Source organism: Chanodichthys erythropterus, chromosome 24 (genome assembly GCF_024489055.1).
Source record: "Chanodichthys erythropterus isolate Z2021 chromosome 24, ASM2448905v1, whole genome shotgun sequence".
Classification (NCBI taxonomy): domain Eukaryota; kingdom Metazoa; phylum Chordata; class Actinopteri; order Cypriniformes; family Xenocyprididae; genus Chanodichthys; species Chanodichthys erythropterus.
Window position 1 is genome coordinate 14,918,089 of NC_090244.1, and position 23,370 is coordinate 14,941,458.

The following is a 23,370-nucleotide window of genomic DNA, read 5'->3' on the forward strand; positions in this document are numbered from 1 at the left end:
CTTCTTTTCTTAGGACTTTTGAATTTTTCCTTGTTCACCCAGAAAATGTTTATTTTTTCTTTATTCTCATCTCCAAGTCGAAGTGCTGATGATGATAAAGATAGTGACAGTTCTCAAAACGAAAGGTTAGTATATTTTATTTTGCTTATTATTAAATAAGCTGAATTATTAGTACTGTAAATTGGGTTTTTAGAAATAATTTGATATGCTTTTATATGCCTAATGTCTTGTTATCTAGATGTACATTTATACAATGCGAGTTTAGAAGGGTAGGGTTTTAACTTAAGTTTATAATGAAGTAGAAATACATGTATGTACTTTTATTTTACACTGACTTTAAATCAGCAAAAATATTAATAATAATAATAACAATTATGATAACTTTATATTGTAATTATACAAATGTCCATGCCAGGTTTGTGGTTTAACTGATGGTATATTAACACAATAAATACTAATTTGTTTTTTTATGCTTATGTTCATAATCATTCAAATTAAAAAATTCCAAACAATAATAAACAGATTAGTAATGTATAAACAATAATAAACAAGTTGTACAATATTTTATGTATTTATTTAATTTTTTTAGTACTGAAATTCTCTTGTCCTAGCAGCATTTTGCAATCAGATATTACAAATGGCATAGTGCCCTCAGACAACCACAATGATTAGTTCCAATATAACAATGTTCCCTTACCTACAGTTTGTGATTTTTGGATATTTTTGAAGAAGAAAACATGTAATATTAAGCTGAATTAATGCCCAAAACCTAAATAATATTTTAACATTTTTTTTTTTATACAAATGTATATTTTTTGTCTTTACAGTGAAGAAATGAAGGGAGAAGTTCATAGTTATTTAGAGGAGAGCATTCGTCCTTACATTGATCTGATAGACACTCTGCGGTCAGTTGGCATTCAGAAGGACTTGGCATTACCGACTATTGCAGTGATCGGAGACCAGAGTTCTGGAAAAAGCTCTGTGTTGGAAGCGCTTTCTGGAGTTGCATTACCAAGAGGAAGTGGTGAGGACTGATTTTTACTCTCCTTTGCTATTGGATATTCATAATACCCTCAGTGACCATTTGTAGGTAGCCCACACCATTCAGTGTTGCTCTATTGTACTTCCCACCTGAAATGTTGACAAAAGGTATGGAACAATAAATTCTTCAATAAAGTATTACGCCGGAATGAGAGTATAGTTCCTAGCCATATCAGCCTAGGAAATCTCAACTTTTCATTTTCCGTCGGTCTTAGTACACGATGTAACTACAGAAGAGTCAAGTTTTAAATAGGAAAAATATTGAAACTCTTTGGTGATTTTTGAGCGAGATGATGACGGTCTAATCAGATTCAATGAACTATGCTAAGCTATGCTAAAAGTGGTACCCGGAGATCGGCTGAATGGATTCGGAAACGGTACAACTGTTTAACTCTAGGAGAGTTAGAAAATTAGCCTATTTTCAAAAAAAGTGGAGTGTTCCTTTAATAATTGAAGAACGATTACTTTTGTCAGCACATGCACTGTTTTTTTTTTTTTTTTGTATATATTATAATCTTGTCCACTGTCAGTTTTCTTGGTTGTTAACTGAACTGTGTTTGCTGTAGGAATTGTCACCAGATGTCCACTAGAGCTGAGGCTGAAGAAGGTAACAGGTGGAGTCAGCTGGAAGGCTGTTCTATCCTACCGTAAGAAGAGAATTGAATTTGTGGATCCCTCATTTGTTGCAGGTTAATAAACTGCTTGCAATCTCTGTGTTCTTAACTTGATGGTTTTTTTGTTTGTTTTTTGCAACTGGCTTAAAATGATCAATCTTACAACTGGATTTAAATTATGAAATTTTGCAGGTCCTATTAAAGCCAGCAAACTGGCAAGTGGAAAGGTAGCAAAATTAACTTATGATGAGAAGAAATTTGAATTTGGAGATCCTTCTTTAGTTGAAGAACATGTTGAAGCAGGTTAGTAAATGTTCTTATCAGAGTTACTGGAGCATAATATAGAATTCAAATTCTCAAGATGAAGTCACAATCAGTAAATAAATATAAAAAATTGTTTTGTGCTAAAAAATTGATAGCTTATAATCTTGGATGCTGATTCAATCAATTTAATTCATAATTTCGGTTCACCATATCACTGCACAGAACTAGAGGGGATCAGTTTTGTTGCATAGCAACATTTTGTTATATGAGGGCTATTGACCTTATTCCTGATTAGCCTACTGCATTTCAAATTATGGGTGGCACTTCCGGTTTGGGGAACTTCCATTTACTTCCATAAGTATCACGGAATGCTGAAGTTCATGAACATTTTTTATTTACTATAGTGATATATATCTGTATTATGTAATATACGTTATATTACATAATACAGATATATATCACTATAGTTATATTTAACCCATCCGTTATTGATGTAGAAAGAATTGCGCTTTTTTATGGTCTGTTGAAAGTACCTTGCTGATGCTTTTACACTTTAAATGTCCTTTTAATGTTCATTGGTTGAAGGGAGAGAATAATAGCATCTCATTGTACCCAGTTTAAAAATAAAACATATTATTGCATTCATAGAGCGAGCCTTTCACTGACTGTTTACAGCTTAACGGAAGTTACTCCCATAATTCGCTCAAAGCGTCATGGGGCGTTGGAATAAGGTGGATAAGATAAAACAGAATATTATAGAATAAAAGCAAAACAGCGAGCAAAGTCAAAATGGTACAGACAAGTCATTTCACTCAGCAGCCATCTTTGAAACGCCTCTTGGGCATGCAATGCAGCTTCGATCCTTTTAAATGGGGAAACATCAAATTCTCCAAAACTACAATTTAATGTCATGTTTGAAATCACCAATGCAATATGACAACAACTGTCTTATAAATTTTGTTTCTGAACGCTTGAATCATGACAAAATATTGAATTTTTCAGGCTGGACCAAGCTAATGCACATGCACAGTCCTAAGCCCGTGTCACTGAACACTGACTGTTTCTATAGCAACCGGAGCTTCTAACAACAGCAGATGACTTTACCAATCAGCGATTGTCTCTTTTATTTAAAATGCGGGACTTATTCTGTCATATTGTGCATTGCACTTTCGGAGTATATCGTCTTTCTGTATTTTAAAGACCTTGATGTCATATATGATTCTTTGCACTAAAATTGATTCATATTGTCATTAGCATGATGCTAAGCTAACAGTGAGAAATACCAAAGACTATAGAATAAACGTGTCACTCGTATTATTATGAATGGGAGAAATTGCAATGGTCAATATGGCGGAATAAGTCCCGCCTTCTAAATAAGAGCCAATCACCGATTGGTAAAGTCACTAAGTCAGTGCAGCAGCCTTTAAAGCTCTGGTTCCTATAGAAACAATCAGACTCGTGTCTCCGAAATGAGATAGGATTGCGCATGAGCATTAGCTTGATCCAGTCTGAAAAATAAAATTTTTTGTCATAATTCGAGCGTTTAGAAACAAAATTTATGAGACAGTTGTTGTCAGATTTCATCGGTGACTTCAAATGTGAAATATAATCGAAAGCTTGGCAAACAGCTTTGGAGAATTTGATGTTCCCCATTCAAAGAGATAGGAGCTGCACTTGAATGCCTGAGAGGCGTTTTAAAGATGGCCGCCATGTGAAATGACTTGTCTTAAAGGGACTTTGGAAATACACAGTACCCCTGAAATCCAAATTTAAGTTTTTTAGCTTTTAGTATGGATATGTTAGCCTTAAGGTTATGAATAACCTGGTGTGTTCCAAAACAATGACAAAATTTGCATTTAGGAGATATAAGCAGTCAAAACTTACAGTCTCTCAGTTCCGCTGAAATGGATCAATGATTTTCATGACAGTTTGGTAAGTTTCAAATGATTATTAAACAGCAAGGACAAACTATGCAAAACTGGCAGCCCTTCATCAGTGTCCAGATTTACTCACTCGTTTTCATTCACTCCATCAAGTGAACTGTATTAGTGAACTAATGTTGGGAATAGTAAATGAGGTGGGTATAGGGGCAATTTCAGATTCAGCCATAATGCTGCATGTTCCAAGACACTTGAAACATCAACTTTTCCTTGAGCTTTGATATTTAAGAGGTCATCATTCTATAAGAATATCTTGTAAGTTTCAGAACTGAAAAGTCCTTGATAGCCTGTACAACTGAGTTTTATTTATCGACACAAGTCACGTTTAACGTGAGAGTATGTCTGCTATAGCCTCTTTACAATGGCTTGTTTTGGCAGTTGATTGACAGCATTTTTTGAACTGGTTGAATCATTCCAACTTCTTTAGAGGGCCCCCCATTTGTGTCAATGAATGTGCTGAAGGGAAGCTTCACTCTAAGATGAATCGGTGTCGTTATTCACACTGCTTTAAAGGACATATTGTTTCTTACAACATAGTTAATTTTGCAGTGTGTGTGTTACAGCCCAGAATGAACTGGCAGGAAAAGGGGTTGGAATATGTGATGAGCTCATCACTTTAGAGGTCATGTCACCAGATGTGTGTGACCTCACACTGATCGATCTACCTGGAATTGCCCGAGTCCCAGTTAAAGGACAACCAGAGGATATTGGAAACCAGGTGAGCAATATAATTAAATTTTACATGCCACACACTCAAAAAAAAAATGTTTTTTTTTATGCTGTTCACTTTATTTAAAGGTGCCCTAGAATGCTTTTTCACAAGAAGTAATATAAGTCTAAAGGGGGTCGCACACCGGACGCGAAGCTCGGCGCCGCACCGCGCCACGCCGCGTCTCAGGTATCTCACACCGGACGCGCACATATACGCGCGAGCTCAATTTTGAATCGGCTTCTGACAGAAAAGCTGCACGATGAAAGCTTACTTTATTTATTATTTATTTTTTTATTTGTATTGAATAATAGCTGACTTTTGAAGGTTCATTAATGAAGATCACATTATGTCTATTATTGTTTTGTTGTATCGGTTGTCTAGGCAACTATGTTACATTGTAGCAATATTATTTAACTAACGTTAACTAGCTAGTCCGAGTAAAAACGTTAGCAAAACAAGTTATTTCGGTAACACTTTACAATAAAGTTTCATTTGTTATCATAGTTAATGTATTAGGTTAACTAACATGAACTATGAGCATTTGTTACAGTATTTATTAAGCTTTGTTAACTTAATGTTAGTTAAAAAACAGTTGTTCTTTGTTAGTTCAATAACTAATGTTAAATACAGCTTTGATTTTAATAATGTATTAGTAAATGTTGTAATTAACTTAAACAAAGACGAATAAAGGCTGTATAAGTGCAGTTCATTATTAGTTCAAGATAACTAATGTATAATAATATATAATATATTTAATATTTCGTATTTTGTGGGGATTTCACAGTACTAAAGAATATTAACTTCTAAATTATGCAGTATTCAACAGACATAATTACATTATATTATATATTTATCCAATGTAGACTATGACGGTTTTTGAATGCCCTGTTTTTTATGTCCTCAAACAGATCAAATATTGACGGACAACAAAAAAAAAAAAAACTGCTGCACTGCTACTTTTACGTCGAAGACTGAAAAATAGAGGCAACGAATTTGCCTGTGCTTTGTTATTTCGCATCACTGAGGTTAGTGTATGGAAAAATGGCACAAAAGAGCAAAATAATATATTAGAAAGGGCTACGTTTATTATACATTTTCCCCAAATATGTTTAGACCTTACTCAAGCTGTTGAACTCAGACTGTAAAACAAGTGTATCTTGTAGCACAGGGTGAAATCAGTATGTACATTGACGATTTGAGGGAAATATAATATACATTTAATATAAAACCTTGAAATGGCGCTCTGTGGCGTGGCAGGATTTTGAACAACTTCCTGAGTCGTAGCTGGGCGCCGCGGACAGGCACCGAATGTCGCCGCCGGTGTGCGTACTCTCATAGAAAACAATGTGTTCGAATTTTAAAGATGTGGCGCTGCGCTGCGCGGCGCCGAGCTACGCGTCCGGTGTGCGACCCCCTTAAGGTGTCCCCTGAATGTGTCTATGAAGTTTCAGCTCAAAATACCCCATAGATTTGTTTTTTATTAATTTTTTTAACTGCCTATTGAAACGGCATAATTGTAAATGTGCCAATTCAGCTTGCTTTCCCTTTAAATGTTCGTGCTCCCCGCCCCTGAGATCGCGACTCTATAATACATTGTAATGTATTATACAATGTAAACGGTGTTATTTTGAGTTTCGCCTGTTCTTCTGAGGTCTTTTAAACAAATAAGATTTACATAAGGAGGAAACAATGGTGTTTGAACTCACTGTATGTCTTTTCCATATACTGAACTCTTGTTATTCAACTATGCCAAGGTAAATTCAATTTTCAATTCTATGGCAACTTTAAACAACTTATTTTGATTCAACACCATTGTATTAGGTTTCTGGTTTAAATTTATGTTAAATTCACTTGAAACAATTACTTTTTAACTTGATGTTTTCATATTAAAATAACATGTTTCAATCAAGTAAAACACTTTTACTTTCCATCATGCATCAGGCTGATCTGGGAGAGTAAATGTTGAAATAAAGTGTTATTTTAAGCAGTTTTTAGCAACATGAGAAAATGGAGAGACTTTTTAAATGTTTACTGTTCTATTATGTTGGTATTTAAAAGTTTCTGTTATGTTAATAGTTTTGGTTACCATTGTGGTGAAGTGTAGAACATGTGCTTGGGTTGAGGACCTGCTAACAACAGTTAAAGTTGTTTTAATAATACAAACAACTATTTTGGGCATGCCATAAATGGAATAAAATCATCTTCTGGCTAACACCCAACAATAAAAGTCTTTACAGAGTGAAGATTTTGTAAAAGTTATGAATATTGTTCTTGAATGCATTCACTAAATAAACTAATCAATTAAATTGGATTACTTGTTTTAATTTCTTAAAACAATTTGATATTAATTTTAGGATAATTAAACTTAATGGTTTTGGATAAAATAAAGAATGTTAACCTGATTCAACTAAATGCCATTGAGTTAACCTTATGTAATAAATTTAAGTTAACTGAAATAATGTTAATTAAATACAACATAATGAAGTTACGTGGAACCTGTTGACATAAAAAAAATTAAGTAAATCCAACGTATCATTTTTTTGAGTGCATTCTGTAACAAAGACATCCAGTTTTAAAACTATGTCTTCATGTCTTGCAGATCAAACGTCTGATTATGAAATTTGTTGAGAAGCCAGAAACAATAAACCTGGTAGTGGTCCCTTGTAACACTGACATCGCAACAACAGAAGCATTAAAAATGGCACAAGAAGTAGATCCTGAGGGCAAAAGAACTGTTGGTAATGAAGCAATGATCCACATAACATCTAATATCTCCCCAAATATATTTGAGGACTTGAGGACTTCAAATCATCAAATGCACTTTTTACATAATAAAAATGTTTTTTTTTTTTGTTTGTTTTTTACAGCCATTTTAACCAAGCCAGACCTTATAGACAAGAGAACAGAGAAGAACATTCTGGACATTGTCCACAACAAAGTGATTCCTCTCCGCAAAGGTTACGTCATGGTGAAGTGTAGAGGACAACAGCAGATCGATGAGAACATTTCTCTGGAGGAGGCGAAACAAATGGAGAGAGATTTCTTCCAAAATCATGACTATTTCAGGTTACAATCTGAGGAGATTATCATTTTAACTTTTTAGTATGTATTCATTTGTGAATTCAAATTTTGATATGTTTTGAGGTCAGGGTCAGGGTGACACAAATGTCCTTATTAAAAGAAATGAAGTGAATGAAAAGAAAACCTTAAAGTTCCCATGACATGCTACTTTTTGGACTACAGCAGGTCGTCTCCAAATGATTAGTTTAAAATATTGTGTCTGGATACGGTACTTTAGTAGTTGGTTTATGTATGCTGTTAAAGTTATTATCATGTAGCTAATGCTAGCCTACAATGTTGGTTTTTCATGTTGCTTTGATTTGCTATCGTGTATATATATTATATATATATAATTATCATCTAGACACTAACCAGCACTACTAATTTAGTCAGACCTCTGCCATTATTACAAATACCTTTTTGGATAAGTGCCATTGTGGAAAATGTGCTACCATGCCAACATCATTTATTTGTTTACATACAGTGGGTACGGAAAGTATTCAGACCCCCTTAAATTTTTCACTCTTTGTTATATTGCAAAAAGTTTTTGAAGGTCGAAGTGTCAGTTGCGTAGCTGTCTATGGAGGGACAGAAATCTATTTCATCAAAAATATCTTCATTTGTGTTCCATGAACGAAAGTCTTATGGGTTTGGAAAGACACGAGGGTGAGTAATTAATAACAGAATTTTAATTTTGGGGTGAACTATTCCTTTACATAGTTTTTTTTTTTTTATATATTTTGACAAAACTTATATAGCTTATTTTATATGTTTGTCCACAAAATCATAGGCCATATGGCATACCCAACATGCAAGGAAAAAAATATATTATAGAAAGTATCCCTGCAGACCCTTAAAGAGATTTAAAAAATTAAAAAAAAAGTTGTCATCACGTACCCTCAAGTTGTTCCAAAGTTTCTTCCTTCTGTTGAACACAAAAGAAGATATTTTAAAGAATGCTGGCAATGACGGTTGCCATTGACTTCCATAGTAGGAAAAGTACTATGGAGGTCAATGGCTACCGTCAACGGCCTGGTTACCAACATAAAAATATCTTATATTGTATTCCATAGAAGAAAGAAAGACATGCATATTTGGAACAACAGATTGTAAAATATCAATGGTATAACTCCCCGAAAACCAAATTATATTTATTAATAATTCATAAATTGAATGTATGAATAATCATACATTATTCATTGATAATTCATATTTGAAAAAAAAACTTTTTATGAGTGTAAAATTTGTGATGTTCACTTTGTACATTATGATTTTTCATTATCTTTTTATCAAGCTACAGAAGGCTATATGATCTAAAGTAAGTCCCATCTAAACTATCTGCTTTCTCTTTTTCTACAGATGCCTCTTGAATGAGGATAAAGCGACTATTAAATGTCTTGCTGTCAAGCTGACTCAGAATCTTGTTGATCACATCAAAGTAAATTTGTAAATGTCTCAACCTACAAGTCATGAATTTGGTGGTACTGCATTTTGTGGTTTGTGAGAAGCTATAACCAAATTGTGTCTCACCTATCTTTGTCAGAAATCACTGCCACAGCTCAATGAGCAGATTACAAATCGGTTATGGGACGTGAGTGAGGAGCTCAAGGAATATGAGGCTGGACCGCCAGAAGATCTTAAGGGAGCCAAACAATTCCTCATTGAAGTAGGATCTCAAGTCATCACATCTTCATACTTAGGAGAATTAAGATTAGGGGTCCAAGCTGCTGGAACCAAAACATATCTTATCCATTTAACATTAAAGGTGCCCTAGATTCAAAAATTGAATTTACCTCGGCATAGTTGAATAACAAGAGTTCAGTACATGGAAATGACATACAGTGAGTCTCAAACTCCATTGTTTCCTCCTTCTTATATAAATCTCATTTGTTTAAATGACCTCTGAAGAACAGGCGAATCTCAACATAACGCCGACTGTTACGTAACAGTCGTGATCATTAATATGTACGCCCCCAATATTTGCATATGCCAGCCCATGTTCCCAACATTATGAAAGGCATTAGACAAGGGCAGCCAGTATTTACGTCTGGATCTGTGCACAGCTGAATCATCAGACTAGGTAAGCAAGCAAGGACAATAGCGAAAAATGGCAGATGGAGCGATAATAACTGACATGATCCATGATAGCATGATATTTTTAGTGATATTTGTAAATTGTCTTTCTAAATGTTTCGTTAGCATGTTGCTAATGTACTGTTAAATGTGGTTAAAGTTACCATCGTTTCTTACTGTATTCACGGAGATAAGAGAGCCTTCACTATTTTCATTTTTAAACACCTGCAGTCTGTATAATGCATAAACACAACTTCATTCTTTATAAATCTCTCCTACAGTGTAGCATTAGCCGTTAGCCACGGAGCACAGCCTCAAACTCATTCAGAATCAATGTAAACTTCCAAATAAATACTATACTTACGCGATTAGACATGCTGCATGACGAACACTTTGTAAAGATCCATTTTGAGGGTTATATTAGCTGTTTGAACTTTTTTATGTTGTTTAAGGCAAGCACGAGCTCTTGGGGCGTGGAGCACAAGATTTAAGGCAAGCACGAGCTCTTGGGGCGTGGAGCACGAGCTCTTGGGGCGTGGAGCACAAGATTTAAAGGGCCACGCACCCTGAATCGGCTCATTTCTAATTATGCCCCAAAATGGGCAGTTAAAAAAATTAATTAAAAAAAATCTATGGGGTATTTTGAGCTGAAACTTCACAGACACATTCAGGGGACACCTTAGACTTATATTAATCTTTAAAAAAAAAGTTCTAGGGCACCTTTAATATCCATTTTGTGATACAGACAGATACTTTTGTCCATAAAATTGCCGCCCCTAAAAAGAGATATAAACCTATGGAGCCAATAAAGGGACTGTCACAATGTAGAAAGGACCCAAAAGTGAAAGCTGGTTTCAGTTATTTATATAAGAGCAGGAAAAGGACAAAATAGGCTGTCTGCCGGTCACTGGCCATCTAGGCGGATGCAGGTCAGGAGAAGGAAACTTAAAGGGACCAGACATCAAACAGGTGGGTTGCCTGGTGCAGGGAGCTGCTGTCAGAGAGTGCACACTGGAAACGCCAAACACTCGCTTCACTTGGCAGACACGGTGGTGCAGAAGAGCAGACTGGTAGGCAGAAGATAACAGGGTGAAATTCCTGTCTGCCACACACAAGGCGATACAGGACTAGATGAGCAGACAATGTTAAGGCGTAAGTTGCAGACATGAATGAACAAACAATAACCCGACAAAAAGGAGAGAAGAGCATGAGAACTAAATAGTCAGGTGATCAGGGCAAAGGAGGAACAGGGGAGAGATATGTGCAGAGCGCAACTGTTGATTAAGATGGCGGACAGCTGTGCGAAAGCGTACGTGCAGTTCGGAGAGAAAGGAAAAGAGGAATCAAACCAAACTCCTGATAGGGACCTTTGCAAAAATAAAAAATATATAGACTTTTGCGTACACACAAGAAACACATCACATGTTTGTGCATTACAATTTACGGTTTGTGTACAACAAGAAAACAAAACAATGGATGTGGATGTGCATGAGTTAACAGAGATCTATTTTAAACTTTAAACTTGGACTTCAATAAAAAGACATGGTTTCCGTTCTTGCATTTCAACTGTCACGATCACGTCTGTTCCTGTCACATCCCGGACTACATTTCCCATGATCCTCCATTGCTTATCACCTACACTCACTTCACAATCATTCCACACTAATCACCACACCCAGCTGCCACACATTACCTGGACTATAAAGGACTCATACACACACCACTTCACCGCGAGGTCTTGCTAACTCCCGTTACAATGCTGAGCATTTATATCCTGTCTGTTTGTTGTTATTGTTCCTGCCTGTTACCTGTTATTGACCTGTTGCTGCCTGTCCTGACCTGTGCTTTGTATACCGTCCTGTGAGTGATATCTGCCTGTCCTGATCTTTGCCTGCTTCCTGACTACGACTCTGCCTGTCCTTCGCTGTTCCTGTTTGCTCCTGATTGACCCTGCCTGTACAACCACGCTCACCTTTTAATAAAGCTGCATTTGGATCTTACGTTGAGTCCCGCTTCGTTACAGAAGACCTCGCCATACCCAGATCCAGCAGCTTTGGTGAGCGTTACCAGTCTCAGCATGGACCCAACAATACAACTGGTCAGCCTTCGCCATGGTACCCGTACCCTCGAGGTGCACATTCAGAACTTTTTGGATATAGCTTATTTATCTGATCTGCCGGACTGTGCCCTCATAGACTTCTTTGGTTATGGATTAAATGAACCATTGAAGAGCTGTCTACTTACCAATGGTCCCCGTGGATCGTTCATGGAATTCCTGGACTTTGCCCTGCTCGCAGTTGGTTCGACTTTCACTGTGGGTGTCGCGGAGGATTCCGACACCACGGTGAATCCCGTAATGGCTGCCATGCCCGAGAACACGCACAAAATGGCGGCCGCAACCACAAGTCATGTCTCTGCTGATCGCCCAGAGTCACGTCACATCTCCGCCGATCGCCCAGAGCCACGTCATGTCTCTGGATCTGTCCAAGGGTGCAGAGGACTACGTTCTAGTGTGGTTGATCCTCCACTGACTTCAGCTCGAGCAGCTGGCATTCCGAAGCCTCAGCCGGCCACTTCGCACTCAAGTTCGCCGGACGCAACGCTCTCAAGTTCGCCGGACGCAACGCTCCTCAAGTTCGCCGGACGCAACGCTCCTCAAGTTCGCCGGACGCAACGCTCCTCAAGTTCGCCGGACGCAACGCTCCTCAAGTTCGCCGGACGCAACGCTCCTCAAGTTCGCCGGACGCAACGCTCCTCAAGTTCGCCGGACGCAACGCTCCTCAAGTTCGCCGGACGCAACGCTCCTCAAGTTTGTCCGGACGCAACGCTCTCAAGTTCGCCGGACGCAACGCTCTCAAGTTCGCCGGACGCAACGCTCTCAAGTTTGCCGGTTGCTATGGACTCAAGCGCCCTGGATGCGATGGACAAGATGGCTGCTTTGCCAGTGCCCACGGGCAAGATGGCCGCCCCTGCAGTGCTCAAGGATGTGGGGGGCGTTCCAGCCATTGAGTCCACTCCAGAACCCGCTTCAGCCAGTGAGTCTGCTACTGAACATGCTCCAACCGGTGAACCATCGCCTCATCCTGGGAAGAGGAGGAGGAGGAGGAAGAAGGCTCCTTCTGTTCTTCCCTCTCTTACGCCCAACCACCCGACCTGCCGTGGCCACCTGAGCCACCCGACCTGCCGTGGCTGCCTGAACCACCTGAACCACCCGACCCACCGTGGCCGCCCGAGGCTCCTGACCCTCCATGGCTGCCCGGGTTCCTGAATCTGCATTGGGGACCTCGTTCCTGTCGACACGCCAGTCTCCAATGCACCCACCCCCCCTCCCTAGCTGTTCTTTTTACGCCGCGAGGACGCGCCTTCCGGGAGGGGGGCGTTATGTCACGATCACGTCTGTTCCTGTCACATCCCGGACTACATTTCCCATGATCCTCCATTGCTTATCACCTGCACTCACTTCACAATCACTCCGCACTAATCACCACACCCAGCTGCCACACATTACCTGGACTATAAAGGACTCATACACACACCACTTCACCGCGAGGTCTTGCTAACTCCCGTTACAATTCTGAGCATTTATATCCTGTCTGTTTGTTGTTATTGTTCCTGCCTGTTACCCATTATTGACCCGTTGCTGCCTGTCCTGACCTGTACTTTGTATACCGTCCTGTGAGTGATATCTGCCTGTCCTGATCTTTGCCTGCTTCCTGACTATGACTCTGCCTGTCCTTCGCTGTTCCTGTTTGCTCCTGATTGACCCTGCCTGTACAACCACGCTCACCTTTTAATAAAGCTGCATTTGGATCTTACGTTGAGTCCCGCTTCGTTACATCAACACAGATATACCAGCAGCGAGCGACATTTAAAATGCATTCTGAGGTCTAGAAGCCTGTTCTGACAAAATTAATACTCAAGTATTGAAAACGCTATCGTATTTATTTAGCATCAACTCCAAAAGTCAGGCCAGCTCCATGGATACAGGTCGGATGCATGCAAAGTGTAAAGAAAACAGACTGCATATCAGAAAAGAACGTTCGTTTAATTTTGCGCTCGCTAGATCCTGATAGTGTAGAATTCAGGAAAGCCCAATGTCTCCATCAACGTATTTTGCAAAAGGACCAAATTACATATGGCACTTTGATTCTCATGACAAACTGAAGCCATATAATATTTGCATAAATGGCTGTATTGATGGCTTTTCAAGAAAGATCATTTGGTTAAATATGTACACAACAAGCAGTGAGCCGAAGGTCATCGGAGGATACTACATGGAAACAGTGGAGAGTTTAGGTGGCTGTTTTAGAATCATTAGAGGCGACGGTGTAACAAAAAAGTCAAAATTGCGTAAGAATCAGAATCACAAACTTGCTATTTTGGAAAAAAAAAACTTGAATGGCAAGATATATGCTATTTTGAGAAAAAAAGTCAGAATTCGGAATTTCCAATTACCTTAACATCAATTAAAAGAAGTTTATTTTTGAAAAGCGTGGTTCATTCTGTTTAAAATCACTGTGCTTTGTCTTATGCCTTGTATGAACGGCACCTGAACATGTTCTCTGTTCAGATAATGCCTTATTTAATGCCAGATTCTCTGCCACATAATGCCAGAAGATTTGCTTTTGCTGTCTAATGATAGTGTAACAGGCTCATGAAACAAATTTAATTTTTTCTTACAGAGCATAAAAAGATTCAGTGATCAAATCAACTTCTTATCATCAGGGGAACTCATGAGTGAGGGAAATTTGTATGCCAAGCTTCGGGCTGAATTCAAGAAGTGGAGTGATCATCTTAACAGTACAAAGACATCCTGTGAGTATATTTCCAAACATGCTACAACTTTAAATTTACTGTTGTTTTTCCTTAGAGTTCTGGTGAAAATAAAAAAAAAGTAATTTAATTTAATAAGAAATCTATTTTGTTTCCTTACAAGTCAGCAATACAAAAGAGTTGAGCCAGAATAACAGAGGGAGGGAACTGTTCGGCTTCAGTAGTTACAGACTGTTTGAGATGTTTTTGCAAAAACATGTGGCCAATCTTAAGAAGCCATCCATTGACTTGCTCAATACCGTCAAAGGTACCATCACACATCTTTGTGTTTAAATACTTATTTAGGTTATCTTGGAGAGCCTCCGTTATAAAAAAAAAAGATTTAGATCACACTTAATGACAAATTTCATCTTCTTGACTTTATGCATTTCTTCCGAAGAAATCATCATCTCACAATTCATTGATGTGGTGAGTCGGTGTTTCCGGAACTACCCTGTACTTCAAAACCTTACTAAGGTAAATAATGCTCTTAATTGGTGGCAAAACGTGTCCAATTTTTTTTCAAGTTAAATCAAGATCCCTTTCCTCTGTACTTTATCATTTGACTTTTCCTTTTTACACATAGGACAAAATTCACAACATTCAGTCAAACCAGCAAGAAAAGACAAAGAAGAGGATCACAGAGCAGTTTGAAATGGAAAACATGATCTACACTCAAGATCCCATCTACTTGAAGATCTTGAATGAGGTTACAAATGAGACATTTTCAGAAGATCAGTTACCAATCTTTGACAAAAAGTGCAAGTACAGTCAAATGCTGGAGGCATATTATGAGGTAGATCTTCTTAGTTTTCATCAACAAATTACAGTGCAGTGCTCGTGGTGTGGAACTTAGTATCTCATTGTTTCCTTTCAGATTGTGGTGCAGCGGATGGCTAACCAACTGCCCATGATGATCTCTTTTTTCATGCTGAAGGAGACTACTCAGCTCCTGTATACTGACATGTTGAGTTTACTGGAAAAGCCAGATGTGCGTGATCTCCTGTTTGAGGACTCTGATGTCAGCATAAAGCGCAATGACCTACGAGCGCGCCTGAAACGTTTGAGTACTGCTCAGGAAGCAATTAGCACTTTTTGTACTGACTAGAGGATATTATCTGAAAAAACATATAATACACTGTATAAAAAAAAAAAAAAAAAATTAGAGTAAAAAGAATGGCAGCTGTGGTTACCAGTAATTTACCGTAAAAAATACAGTAGCAAACTTTTATGGTTTTACGGGACTTAAATTTATGCTAAAAACATGTTAATCTTTTAATGTTTTATAAGCTCACTTTCACTTCAATTTTATTAAAACAAGACAACATAAAGTTCACCAGTGATCTCAAACCCTTTATAGTGCTGCATACGTTCAGCATCAATAGCTTATTTGCCATCACATGGTTCTGATGATGTGCAAAATTCAGCTGGAGGGCAGGAAGTGAAGAAACTATAGAAAAAAATACAGAAAAATGGTAAAAATTGTGAGACACAAATTTGTAAGTTTTACAGAATTACAAACTTTCTGAGAAAAAAAGTTTGAACTGCAAGATATATAGTTGCTATTTTGAGAAATTGATCATTTTTGCAGTTACCTTAACATCAATTATAAAGAAGTTTTTTTTGAATAGCATACTTCATTCTGTTGCTTTTGTCTTATGCCTTGTATGAACAGCACCTGAACATGTTCTCTGTTCAGATAATGCCTTATTTACATCCCCAGAAGATTTACTTTTGCTGTCTAATGATAGTGTAACAGGCTTATGAAACTAATTTTATTTTTTCTCACAGACCATAAAAATATTCACTGCCCAAATCAACTCCTTATCAACAGGGGAACTGATGAGTGAGGGAAAAAAACAAATCATGTGGTTCTGATAATGTGAAAATTCAGCTGGAAGGCAGGAAGTAAAGAAACAGAATGGAAGACATAGAGGATAGTCTGTATTGTAGCGGTTTAGACAATATTTCAAAAGACAGATATAAGCAAAAAATCACTAAATATGTTGGACATGATCCTTATGTTGTGAAGAGGAACAATTTTTCTACTGAACTGAAAGACTTGCCTGCCATCGAGGTGGCAGATATAGAGGATGTGAAGCTGCCGTCACGCTGTGTTCATTTCTAGTCTGGTTTGTTTATATCTCACCTGCTAGTGAGTTTAGGACAGTATTTTTTGATTTTGTCATGATTGTGAAAAATCTCACCATGTAGGTTATTTATGCTGAATCAAGAATTGCAATAGGAACTCACAACATCGTTCAGGAAAAAAACTGGACAGTGTAATGCAATTTTTGCCTTTTATACATGTAAAAACACTAAGGCAGGTTGAGGAGCTGACAGGAAGAAGGCGTATAGCAAATCTAATGTCACTGATTAAACCCACTGCCTATCATATAATACAATAATCACATTGCTGAGTGTTTTTGTATTTGTACAAAATTTGTAAGTTTTGTATTTTTAGTTTAATAATTAACATTACATTTGATAGTATGACTTACTTGACTTGTGAATGAGCATACAGTGAATAAGTGCACACAGCCACTTTTATGGGTTTGATTTTGGTTGTCATTTGTTACAAAAAATACAGTGTGTCGGTGTCTGTCTGCTGAATGTGACCCTCCAATTCTCCTCTGTGGCCATATGGGAAAGTAAATATTTAAAGACAACATTAAAACCACAGTTACATTTACACCCTTGCAACAAAGAAAATGATCGACTTCTGTCAGCTTGTTAAACACATTTTTTTTTGTACATTTTCTACCATATGATGGCTGAAGCAGCATGTGACAGTTTTCACGGTTACTAGATCAACATTATGAACGGAATTTTGAAGTGAAAACATCAATTGATCATGCAATGGGATAAAGTAGCCTCTCTTTCCTGCAAACCATGAAGATACCATGAAGAATGTTAAAGGCCTGCTGAAGAGTCTTGGAACGTGCAGCATTATTTAATGTGTTGACATAATTTCAACAGACTACTTGCACAACTACTTCCGTGTTCTACTTATTACGGCTCGATTGTTTCCGGCCAGCATTCAGCGGACTTATTAACAGAGAGCTTCTCATAAAAATGATGATTATTACTACATTTTAGGGCTGCCAAATGTTTTTTTTAAACAGTTAATCATATTCTCTGCATTAAAAATTATTATCTTCAACCTGCTGAAATGTTTATTTAATATAATTGTTTAATTTATTTAGCTTCCAAATGATACATTTATTTCCCCACTAATACCACCACCAAGTGCTCGTCTTCTCATTAGCAGTGTTTTTCTCTTAGTCATCATATTTCATACATGTTAAATTTACATTTAAATGAGTTTGACTGATAAACACCCTTAAGAAAGCACATGGTTTTACTATGGTAAGTCACGTATATGTCACAGACACGTCAGGTTCCACCTTCCACCAATTCCAGCGCACTCAATCACCGGAATACTGATCACCGCCACCTGCACCTCATCATCACCGCAATCACCAGCACTATAAGGATCCCACACTCACACACACTGGGTGCTTCTCAATTCTTATTTGTGCATCCTCGTTTCCTTTCCTCGCTTCCTTTCCTCACGTCTTAGCTCCACCCCTTCAGGACTCGAGGGAAGGAAACAAGGAAAAGACGCGAGGACGGAGGAATTGAATCAAGTGAAATGATATATCCTCACTCCCTTTAGCGTCACTTCAAAGCGTCATCAGCTGCGCATGAGGGATCTACCCACATGTTGTTAAAGTTTGGTTATTAAAAAAATATAATACATATTAATAAAGCAAGATGCCCAATTGAAATATGTGACATGTAAAGTTTATTTAAACTGCATACATTAAAGCATACATTTAAATTATTGTGACAGATATGAAGGGGGAGGAGAATTTATGTGTGCGTCAGGTTTCTCGAGGAGAAAGTCTTCCGCAAAGGATGCACCTGTGTATCCTCGCTCATGACTCTTCGGGAAGCCTCCTCGCTCCTCGTTCCTCACCTCCTCGTGGTGCAGTAAGAGAATTGAGATGTCCTTCAAGATGGCTGAGCTCCATTGGTTTCCGGGTCATAGGATGGAGGACGGAGGAGCGAGGAAACGAGGAGGGATATTGAGAAGCACCCACCCTTTGTCCGGTCTCGTTTGCATAAGACTTACCTGTATGCTTACCTTAAGGACTTCTGACGATCTACTTACCTGTCTCCAGCGTCTCCTGTACTCCTCGTGTGCATCCCCATCTGTGTGTGAGCGTTCCCTGTCTCCAGCTTCCAAAGTCTCCAGCGTCATTCACTCCTGCAATTACAAAAGGACAGTATTACCACTCTGCATTACTCCATTCAACTATACATCACGTTATACTCACCTGCACTGCTGTTTACCTCTGCTGGTATCAATAAACATCACTGTTTGTTTACTCCTGCCTCCGACCCTCCTTTGTTGTAACAGTGTAGTAACTATGGTTAATTTTCGTACAAGCAATATATAAGAGCCATTATTTGAATAATACAATTTGATATTAAAGTTAGAAATGCATGATTAGGATACATTTTTATGTGTTTGGACATATATGTATATTCGTTATACACCCCCATGTTTATTCTGTAATGGTTTGCTCCGTTTTATTATTGGACTGCCTTGGCGCCCTTTGTTTTTGGCGCCCCTTTGTGAGAAAGAAAGAAAGACGGAGCTACACAGTTTTTTGACCGGAGTTTTATTTTCATGTTTTATTTCTGTTTTATTGTACAAGAACATTCAGTAAACCATTGAAATCTGAACGAAGACCCGAGTCAATTCTTTGCCCGAGAACAACGAAGATTATTGCTACTACATAAGTCAAAAAACTGCTCATGAAGGAAGTTGAGGGCGGCTCGTGACAAACGCTGCTTGGAATCATTGAAGGACGTTCCATGAACCTCAGCGAATATTAGAAGGACAGTACAAAGGGTCTTAAGGTACTGTGAAGTCTTTTCACAAGTGAAGATTGTGAATATTAAGAAGACTACAAGTGATTGCAGCAGCTTCATATTAACGCGATGGTTTGCGCGGAGATCGGCTTTCTAATTTAGCAGAATGGCGGATGATTCTGTGCATGTGAATGTGCCTGGTAATGGCCACAAGAGGGCGCCAAAGCCTACTGCAAAGGCGGCTGAAGAGAAAATGAATCGACTTAAGAATGAGAGACAAGGGAAATTGGCACAATTAACACGCAAAACGAATGAAATTGACAGATTAATGCAAGATAAAGAAGATGTGAAGACTGCTGAAAAGGAACTGAATGTCTTCTGCCAGATCTTATGTCTGTTTGAGGAGTTGAATGCTGAAATGTTACTCCTGTTGTCCGATGAAGATGGGAAAGAAGATAAGATTAACTGGTTTCAACCCAAGTTTTAACATTTCCAGCAGTTTACAATTAATGTAAAAAAATGGATTTCAACCACAAATAAAGGAAATGAGTCTGATGAGCATGAACCTCAAGATGAAGATGACGATGGTGTCAGAAGTGATGGCTCCTTATCATAGAAGGAAAAGTGGATCTGTGACAAGTAGTTCTGTGGCTTCTTCAACCAGTTCTGCTCATGTCAAGGCAGAAGCTAAGCGTGCAGCACTTTTAGCCCGGTGTGACGATGAGATGTGTTTAATCATGTATTTATATCATCACCGGTTTTGTGATATACAGTCCTTACATGATTCACGTAAATTATTTTCACACTCAGACAATAAAACCGTTTATATTTAAAAAGTTTAGTTACCGTGGTCAGTCGTCATGTTTTTGGGTAAGATGGCATGAACGGGGGATTGAGGACGCCGTGGTGGATGTTCGGTGATAGGTGCACATATCAGCGAACATCACAACCCGCTTCATTTATCAGTTCAGTTTTCATTAAATAAGGACATGACACATTTGTTTTGTTACTATACCGTTTATTTGTAAGATTGAAGAGTAAAGATGATTGCCGTTTCGTCTGCTCTGGCTTAGACGCTTCCGCTTACTTCCTGGTTGTATCAGGGATTTCCCAAAGGGAGGGGCGCTTTCAAAGTTGCGCATTTAAAGGGCTGGAACGAACCAATTGTTGTTTTTTTTTCAGGTGTTTTCTTTTGACACATGAACTGAATAAGAAAATATGTTTAACTGTTATGTTTATTAACTGTATTTCTATATCTGTTAGTTTTCTGTTGCAATGGCTGTCCAGCTCTTCTTTAAACATGAGATTGCTGTTTTTTTTTTTTTATTATTACTTGTTAGAGCAAATGTACGCTGCGCAGAGCGTTTGTAATTTTTTTGTTTTTTGTTTTTTTGTTTGTTTTTTTTGGCTCATTTATTGTTTTGTTTTTTATGCGTTACTCACTTATTTGTAAAAATCACCCCAGCTGATTGCTGCTTGCATAAATAAAAAGCGCTTTTTGGATTATCCCGGTGTTCACCTATGCCTTCCTATCATCTCTCTTGGTCCCAGTCGGCATACTCTATGACACATGGTGGCAGCGGTTACTCCAGTCCAGTAGGGGGCGAGGTGTTGACATCAGGATGGGCCCTAAGAAAGAAGATGAGTCAAGCCCTGACCAAAAGGGTGCTATCTCGTCTCCACAGAAAGGGAATGGAGAGGGCGTAGAAGAGTTGACAAAGATGCTACAGTCCTTTATGCAGACACAACAAGCCAGAGAGGATCATTTGCAAAAAGAAGCCCATCGTCAGGAGCACAGATGGCGCGCATTGCAGCATCAGTTTACTCAGTTGCAAACGGAGGTTCAACGGCAGAGACAAGACCAGTTGTCATTGGGAGGTGTGACAGCTCTGGACTCTTCCCTGCCATCTACCACTGCGGCTCCAATTCATCGCATCACACGTCATACCCAGGGCAATGTCCAAGGAGCCCAGGGTACAGGATCAGCACAGGATGCTGTGACGGATCAGTGGCAGGGACCTTCTTGCATGGGCTGGCAAGGCCCAAAAATACTTCCATTGCAGGAGGATGAGGACATTGAACATTACTTGACCACCTTTGAGAGGATTGCTCAAGCCTGGAGGTGGCCAAGGGAGGATTGGGCATTGCATTTGGTGCCTCTGCTCACAGGCAAGGCATGTGCGGCGTACGTTGCCATGGATATTGCTGACACTTTGAATTACAATTTGGTTAAAGAAGCTGTGCTAATCAAGTATGAAATTAACTCTGAGATATATAGACAGCGGTTCCGCACTAATTTCATACAAGATGGTGAGTCACCTAGAGAACTTCAAGCAAGGTTAAAGGATCTTTATGAAAAGTGGATGACAACTGGGCAGCGGACTAAAGAGGAGATTGGGGATGCTATCATATTAGAACAGTTCCTCAAGGTCCTCAATCCTGAGATCAGAACATGGATTAAGGAGCATAACCCATCGTCCTCAAAGCAGGCTGCGGAGTTGGCAGATACATTCATTGCAGCAAGACATTTCTCCTACCAGTTGGGGTACACTCAGGGCAGGTCAAACAGTGCATCAGGTAAGTCTGGGGTTGTGATGACAGTTTAGATGTGGTACCACATGATATTGTAGAGCTGCGGAGACAGGATGTTTTTTCTAAAACCATTGTTTGCAAAAGTGGGCAGCAAAGACTTGAGTGTCATTTCTGACAAAGAACAGTTTCTGTTGAAAGATGAGAAACTGTATCGTCAATGTAGTGCTGGAGAACAGTTGGTTGTCCCCTCTTCTTTAAGAGCTATGGTGTTAAAGCTGGGTCATTCCACCCCTTGTGCTGGGCATTTAGGCCAACAGAAGACTCTGGCTAGAGTTTCCAAAAGGTTTTATTGGCCCAGACAATATATGGATGTGATGGAATTTTGCAAGTCGTGTCCTGAATGTCAGCTAACGGCACCGATTAAGAAGGGAGACAGGGCCCCCTTGGTTAGCCTACCCATTATTGATGTACCGTTTACACGATTAGCAATGGATGTGGTAAGCCCTTTGGAGAGAAGTAGGACAGGGAACCGCTACATTTTAGTTGTTTGTGATTATGCAACACGGTACCCAGAGGCCTTCCCTCTAAAAAAGATCAAGACAAGGCAAATTGTCAATGCACTGACACAGCTTTTTTCACGGGTAGGCATTCCAAAAGAAATATTAACCGATCAAGGCACAAACTTTACGTCTAAGCAAATCAAGGAAGTCTACACCATGTTAGGCATACATCCAATAAGGACCACACCGTACCATCCCCAGACAGATGGCATGGTGGAACGTTTTAATCACACCTTAAAGTCGATGTTACGCAAGTTTGTGTCACAGACAGGCTCTGACTGGGACCAGTGGCTGCCATATTTATTGTTTGCCTATAGAGAGGTTCCCCAAGCTTCCACAGGATACTCTCCATTCGAGCTGCTCTATGGCCGCCAAGTGCGGGGACCATTGGATATCCTGAAAGAGGCTTGGGAGGGGGACAACCCACGAGAGCAAACCAACATAGTATCCTATGTGTTGAAAATGAGAGAGAAGATGGACACTATGGCAGAACTAGTCCATGACAACATGACCAGGGCTCAACAGCAGCAGAAAACATGGTATGACAAGTCTGCAAGGAGAAGGACACTCGTACCAGGTCAGAAGGTATTGCTCCTCCTGCCAACTTCAGACAATGGCCTGCTTGCAAAGTGGCAAGGGCCTTATGAGGTCCTGAGAAAGGTGGGAGAAACCAATTATGAGCTCAGCCTTCCAGATCATCGGAAAAAGACTCAAGTGTTCCATGTTAACCTGCTCAGGCCATGGCTGGATAGACAGTGTTCTGTGGCGGAGCAGTTATGGGCACGGTCAGTGGAGGACGAGGAGGAGGTGAGCGAACAGTATTTTCCAACCAAACAAGGCTCTAACTCCTTACCCCACTTGAACCATCTTTCCTTGGA

General features: G+C 39.1%; 1 protein-coding gene across 1 annotated transcript; it reads left to right on the forward strand.

The window, feature by feature from the left end:
• The first annotated feature begins 834 nt into the window (after positions 1–834).
• Positions 835–15,624, forward strand: LOC137014780 (interferon-induced GTP-binding protein Mx3-like). The gene is made up of 13 exons (XM_067379301.1): positions 835–1,024; positions 1,608–1,730; positions 1,944–1,958; positions 4,423–4,577; positions 7,171–7,309; positions 7,439–7,637; positions 8,991–9,069; positions 9,175–9,297; positions 14,387–14,519; positions 14,641–14,784; positions 14,917–14,993; positions 15,103–15,312; positions 15,394–15,624. The coding sequence occupies exons 1-13, from the start codon at positions 835–837 to the stop codon at positions 15,622–15,624; spliced, it is 1,818 nt and encodes a 605-aa protein (XP_067235402.1).
• The last annotated feature ends 7,746 nt before the right edge of the window (positions 15,625–23,370 follow it).